Source organism: Phocoena phocoena, chromosome 7 (genome assembly GCF_963924675.1).
Source record: "Phocoena phocoena chromosome 7, mPhoPho1.1, whole genome shotgun sequence".
Taxonomy (NCBI): domain Eukaryota; kingdom Metazoa; phylum Chordata; class Mammalia; order Artiodactyla; family Phocoenidae; genus Phocoena; species Phocoena phocoena.
In genome coordinates, this window is record NC_089225.1 from 71,040,126 (window position 1) to 71,047,481 (window position 7,356).

General features: G+C 33.1%; 1 protein-coding gene across 1 annotated transcript; it reads right to left on the minus strand.

Annotated features, from left to right (window-relative positions):
- Nucleotides 1–304: 304 nt before the first annotated feature.
- On the minus strand, nucleotides 305–7,091 carry MSTN (myostatin). Its single transcript, XM_065880615.1, has 3 exons — nucleotides 6,511–7,091; nucleotides 4,292–4,665; nucleotides 305–2,243 (listed from the first exon to the last, which is right to left on the minus strand). The coding sequence occupies exons 1-3, from the start codon at nucleotides 6,881–6,883 to the stop codon at nucleotides 1,863–1,865; spliced, it is 1,128 nt and encodes a 375-aa protein (XP_065736687.1). The 5' UTR covers nucleotides 6,884–7,091; the 3' UTR covers nucleotides 305–1,862.
- Nucleotides 7,092–7,356: the final 265 nt, after the last annotated feature.

Genomic DNA, 7,356 nt, shown 5'->3' on the forward strand with positions numbered 1-7,356 from the left:
TAAGTGCTAGGAAAAAAATGCAGTTTCCCTGTGTCCCTGTGGCTTCAGTAGAACTTGTAACTCTAGGACCATATACCCTTGCCAACTGCAATGCATTTGGAAATTGAACCTATGAAAACATATAAATAGTTTTCAGGTCAAGATAAAGAGAAATGAAACAGATGTAATTAGCCCTTGCTTTTGTATGTTTAAAGCAACTTGACCAGAACCAATTTAACAGGAATTTCACTCATGAGAAACTAGAGTAGCAGACCTAAAATTTCTAAACCAAACTTTTGTGCTAAATCATTAAACTTTTACAATAAAGTGAAAACCAAAACTCCAGAATTAATCATTATAACATAAAACTGTTGTGTCTTTCAAAAAACATGAAAACACTTTAATATAATTTATATTGTTTCTACACATTAGATGTAGGAAATAATTTTACTTAGTCATAAGTATAATGTATTTGATTAACAAAATCCTAATTTACAAAATAGAAGTAAATATATGTAGAAATATATTCATTATCAAATTATAAAATAAAATTAACAATTCTTAAGATATCATCAGTTTATTTTTCTGATTTCAGATAATAGAGTTAAATCATTTTGGTATGCTTAATAATATTTATAAGTATTAAAATAATGGAACGTTGAGATTTGAATACAATGATAGTAAACCACTGAAATTTCACTTTCACATTATACAGCCATCATGAATCCGTAAGTGAATGTTAATAATGTAAAAAAATATAAAATGATTGTAATATAACCATCTAACCATTAGCATATGGAGTTTTAAGACCACATTTAATCAGCTAATTTTCTCCGAAATATAAGCATTTGCTTTTCTGTCATACATGAAATGTCTCTATGCCTTAATACTTAATTTGAAATGTGCTTACTGTAAAAATATACCAAAGTAAATAAAAAAGGAGACATTTATTTACAAAACAATATTGTATACATATTATATAAATGCAATTGTTTCAAAGTCTTTTTATACAATATTGATAGAATCAGTCATTTCCATTATTTCATCATAAAAACTGCAGTGTTGCAAAGGCAGGCTATAATTTTGAAATTTTGATAAAAATGAATACTTTTTGGCTGCCTTGTAAATGCAGTTTCTCCAAGTATGCTACAGAATTGAATCCAGACCTCTAGAAAAATGATTTTTCTTTCATTAAAGAAAATCCATTCCCCATTTGGAGGAGTATGAAAATGCACCTGAAGAAAGGAGAAACATTACTTTACTGAATGTATTTTATTTGATAAACCTGATAACATCAGCCATTCAGCCTATTGTATTAGCACCATTGGCATGAATTGTTAATGTACTGTATCAATCGGAATAGGAATGGGAACTTGCACATGGTGTACCATCCCTATTTTTGTGGAATCTTATCTTACCAAGTATGCTATCATACAATATAAATTCAAGTGTTTAAGGATGATTCAAATAATGGTATATAACAATCCTGCATTTTACCAATACTACATATAGATTTTTCTGTAAATATTAAATGAAACTGTAAAGAAATAGACTTTAAAGCATACTCCTTTAATTCACCAGAACACAAGGAGAATTGCTTTCATTTACCTGCATATGTTGTGATATATATGAACATAAATGGAATTTGATCTCCAAGTTAAAAAACTCCGGAAATCATAAAACTTTTTATTGTATGATTTGTTTTGATGGTTAAATGCCAACCGTTGCATATATTCTCTCTTTTAGTTCATATACTGTAGCTTGTGCGTAAGTGACTGTAGCATGCTCTAGGCTTACAGCCTGTGGTACATAATTTCACAGTTTCAAAATTGTTGAGGGGAAGACCTTCCACTTTTTAGGAAGCTATGAAACAAGTATAAATCTCATGAGCACCCACAGCGATCTACTACCATGGCTGGAATTTTCCCATATATTATTTGTTCTTTGCCATTAAAATATAGCATATTAATTGGAGACATCTTTGTGGGAGTACAACAGGGGCCTGCTGAACCTCTGGGGTTTGCTTGGTGCACAAGATGGGTATGAGGATATTTTTGTAAAAATACAAATTCACACTCTCCAGAGCAGTAATTGGCCTTATATCTTTTAGGTGCAATAATCCAATCCCATCCAAAAGCTTCAAAATCCACAGTTAGAGGGTAACGACAGCATCGAGATTCTGTGGAGTGCTCATCACAGTCGAGTCCAAAATCTCTCCTGGATCTTTTTGGTGTGTCTGTTACCTTGACTTCTAAAAAGGGATTCTGTATGAAAAGGAAAGAAGAGTTAGTAATAGATCCTGAAACACCTTCCTACCTCAAGCAGTCGTTGTTGAAGAAAGAAACTAATCATTTTGCTTCTGCCACATTTGTTTTTATGTTTTAATGTTGCCACAGCATTAAGGAATTTTAATTTATACTAGGCTTGATACTTCCCTTATGGCTCAAAAGACTATAGCAGCAATACGGATTCCCCTGTGGTCAAATCTTTGTCCTGCTTATTCTTGTTTTCCCCAGTTTGAGTATCTGAATGCCTGGCACATAATAGATGCTCTGAAAATATTGATGGCAAGAAAGGGAGAGATGGAGCAGAAGAGAGAGGGAGGAGGGAAGAAAGGAGGAAGGGGAAAAGCTAGCTTCTCTCTTCCTGCTTGTTGGTTAAATATGGTGGCTAAATATGTCTGATGACTGCTGGAGGGATAGGTATACTCATCCATCCTCCATTCACTAGATCTTATTCAGGGATCCTTGGATATTAACGCCAAACCAAAATAGTTACCACCCAGCACTGTACAGATTGTAATGGGAAAAAGGAAGGTAGGGTGATGAAGGTAGTGGTAGGTATATTGGGTTGGAATAACCAACTCCAAGAGAGGGAGGGACAGATTCAGAAGAAGATACGATAATATTTCCTTTATTCTTTCACTGAAAATGTTGCTGTTCAGATATTTAAACAATAATTTGCTAATCCTTCCCCCACCCCAATCTTTTCATGCATTTGAGACATTTTTCCTTTTATATGGAAAAGTCTGAGGAATACATCGTATTAACCATCTGTTTAATAATAAATAAAACCTCTGTCACATCACCAACTTTGATCATTAAAATGCTGTCTATAAAAAAGAACATATTCCTAAATAATTAATAATAGTTTTTATCCTGTATCAAAATCAAAATAGACCTGGTAATTATTGGTATTTAAGATTATAAAAAATAATAACATCATTTTGGGAGTCAGTAACATTTTATGTACCATATTTAAAGAAAAATAGATCACTTGGAAAATTGTATAATCTCTTAAAGAATATGTTTTCATTTAAAGTAGATATGCTTACTAATTATATATTCTTTACAAACAAGACCATTTAAAAACTGAAAAGCTAACACATTGCTTACAAGTATAATCTTTTGTTGTAAATTATATCAATAAATGGAAGTAAAAGGTATGGTCACATTAAATAAGTTTTTGAAAACAGAAGTAAACACAAGCATAGATAAGCCAGAAGAGTGAGTAACTCTAAATTTATACTAGGTTTTAAATGGTTTTTATTAATTTTTATAATATATAAGGCATTGTCTTCTGTTTGACCTGATATTAAATTAGTTGGCATTACCTAAGTAAACTCTTGCAGAAGAATAGTAAGACAGTTCAGAAATAAGCTTGTTGGTACAGGTTAACTACCCGGAAATTTTAAATTTTATTAGGGGTAATTCACAGAGTAATCCACATATACATCAGTGCATTAACAGCCTAGAAAATAAGGAACATTTATCTTGAGGGATCTTAAATATATGTAATAGCATATAAGTCTAAACATATTGTATTTAGTTAGTTGCTATAATTAAAAGCATTTTATTTCAATTATAATTTTTAGAGTTTATTATTTTCCACTTTATTAAGCCAAAAAAAATGTTAACACCTTTGGCACTCTTCTAGGGAAAAAAATGTTTTTTTGGGTATGTCCTAGAATCCACTATGAAGACTTCATGTTTTTATTTATATAATCATATAGCACATCAATGAAAAGCACTTTATATTTCATTCCCAATTCAAAAGAATTCCTTAAGAAGTTAAGGACTATGGTGTAACTTTTTTCTTTAAGTCCTCATGCAAACTAAAAGTATCAAGAGAGTGTTTCATAGGATATGAAATTGGACACCTACTTTTATTGGGTACAGGGCTACCATCGGGGTAAGATACCTTTGTCCAGCTTATGAGCATAGGAAATTGGTAGTTGTTTTCCACTACTATTCATTCACATTATGAATAAAAACATAAGGTTTTTAGAATGTTATTTTCAGTAATCACTTACCAGCCCATCTTCTCCTGGTCCTGGGAAGGTTACAGCAAGATCATGACCATTCTCATCTAAAGCTTTGATTTCAATGCCTAAGTTGGATTCAGGTTGTTTGAGCCAATTTTGCAACACTGTCTTCACATCAATGCTCTGCCAAATACCAGTGCCTGGGTTCATGTCAAGTTTCAGAGATCGGATTCCAGTATACCTTGTACCGTCTTTCATGGGTTTGATGAGTCTCAGGATTTGCACAAACACTGTTGTAGGAGTCTTGACTGGCCTCAGATATATCCACAGTTGGGCCTTTACTACTTTATTGTATTGTATTTTAGAGCTAAATTTAAAGAAGCAACATTTCGGTTTTCCTTCCACTTGCATTAGAAGATCAGCTATAAATGAATAAGAAAAAAAAAGAGTTACTGAAATCATTTTTCATGACAGATGCATAAACTCCTCCATATTAATCAATGAGCATGTTTATTGGAATAATGTGTGTACATTTAGTCTTTTAAAATGAAAAAAATATGTAGTATTTCATTCATAACTCAGAAAACTATCAAATAAAATAATTACTATAGCTTTTCAGATTTTCTTAGATGTATGTTTTTTCAGCTGTTTAGGAGGAACCTACTTCCTCTCCGGAGAACTGTGGACTAAGGAAAATTCTATTAAGGAATGAAAAGTGGATGAAATTTTAAGATGATGATGATTAGAGAGAACAAGAGAAACTGTGGAGGAACATCCACTTAGAATTCTTTGGGAATCTGAGTAGTTACACTTACTGAGCAGCTGTACCAATCAGTCTGGAAGAAGGAACCCTTCCCCCAGGCCTGAATTACCTGGGGACAAGACACTGAGCAACTGAGCCTCAGGAATTAGTAGAAAATATAGTACATCTGTTATGTTTGGGTGCTGGGATAGCCTTTTAAAGGAACAAAACTAGCAGGTAAGTAGCACCAAAATCTAAATGTTGCATTCAGGCTATCTCAAAACTTAGAAAACACTGTCTTTAGGGCCAGGCTGTCATTGTAAGCAGAAGCACTTAGAAATTTCTTTCCTTTTGGTTTTCCAAGATTGTTTATAAATAAGGCAGATCTACTCCAGGATTATCTGATAGCACAGTCTTAAAGGAAAATTATTTGTTGCATTATAACCTAATTACTTAATAAGAAAAGCAGTATTTTGAAACTGTTTTGAGTCCAGTTTAAAGTGGGTAAGCCACTCTATAAAGCAAGATCACAGACATATGGCACAAAACTCTTTCTTGTCATGCCTTCCCTGTTAAGGTGCCTGTCCCGCTTTCCTTGAGTATAGTTTTGAACTGCCTGCAACAGGAATGGTATGACGTATATTATCTTCCAGAAGCAATGTAGATACTACAGGTAATAGTCCTCCCTCCTATGAAGAGTAAAATAATACTTTAGGAGGTTATTAAGCATGTGCCTGCCTGGAAATATGCAGATCGGGTACTTTCAACAATAGTACCATGGTCAAGGTATAAGTGGGACTTTGTGAGCCATAGCCTACTCAATTAAAATGTTTATTTCTTAGCATTTTCTGATAATTAGCTCATGATTATTATTATGCTATGTTTACTTCATCATTGCTCTTAGTAATACATTAAATTTATAAAAAATATTTTTTCATATTTTCCAGTGTTGTAATAGCTTTCAAAATTAGATAACTCTAATTTGTGAAGAACATAAAAACACTGTGAGAAATAGTTTTGAACAACAGAAGTCATTCTAGGTGTTCAGCAAATGCCCACATAGGCTTCAACATCTACAAATTTCTTTCCGGTTCTCTTTATTATGAAAAAACCTGTTATTATAAATGCATATTTCAGACAACCAAATGCAGTTATGAAATTTCATGTAGTTAAAAAATTTCAAGTTTTTCACATTGCTTGTAGTATCTCCCAGTCCTTACCTTGGTGGTATTAAGCTGTGAAAGCATAAGCATGTTATAGTTGTCACATTAAACTGTATAACATTAATGCTATGCAAGCATTTTATTTTTAGCCTTTTAGCTCTCTAAGGAAACAAATTATGCAGCAGCTTTCAGTCTCATTAGTATATTTCTCATGAAATCTTGAAAAAAAAGAAACTCTTTTTCCCTCCTACTTAAATACAAGCCAACAGCTTGTTAAAAGAGCCTGAAAATAGATCGGTTTCTCATAAACACTAGAACAACAGTCAGCAGAACTGTTGCTCTACACTAATAGGACTACTCACACTCTGTGGGCATGGTAATGACCGTTTCCGTCGTAGCGTGGTAATCATCATCTTCCAAGGAGCCGTCACTGCTGTCATCTCTCTGGACATCGTACTGATCAATCAGTTCCCGGAGTGGAGGAGCTTTGGGCAAAAGTTGTCTTATAGCATCTTTGCTGATGTTAGGAGCTGTTTCCAGGCGAAGTTTACTGAGGATTTGGATTTTTATGGCTTCTAGTCTTGAGGATTTAGTGTTTTGTCTCCACATACATGCATTACACAGCCCCTCTTTTTCCACATTTTCCTTTTGCTCGCTGTTCTCATTCAGATCCACTGGACCAGCAACAATCAGCATAAATAGGTAAATACAAACATAGATTTGCAGTTTTTGCATGATTTTAAAATCAATACAATCTTTTCCCTTGTTCTTATTTCTTCCTTTTACTTTTCTTTTGCTTTTGAGTAATGCCAAGCAAAATGTTAATGCCTGCACAGTCTGAGAGACAACTTGCCACACCAGTGAATCTTTTATACTGTATTCCAAGTGGCTTTTTATATTCCAACTTTGATGAGACAAGTGTCGTCAGGATCTATGATTGGCTCTTGCTCCACAATGAATCTCGCTGTCAGAGGTTAAAACCCTGTCTGTCACAAGTCACCAAACAGTATTTTGTTACAGTCAAGGGTGAGCTGATTCATTTGACTACTTCATAAAAGAAATAAATCTACAAATAATGAAAGATATATGTGACATTTGAAAAATTAAAATCTATTTTAACAATAATATAAACTACACTTAGATCTTTTTATCTTTATATGTGAAACTTTAAAATTATAATTTAAATAGGTAAATCTTAATTTACACTT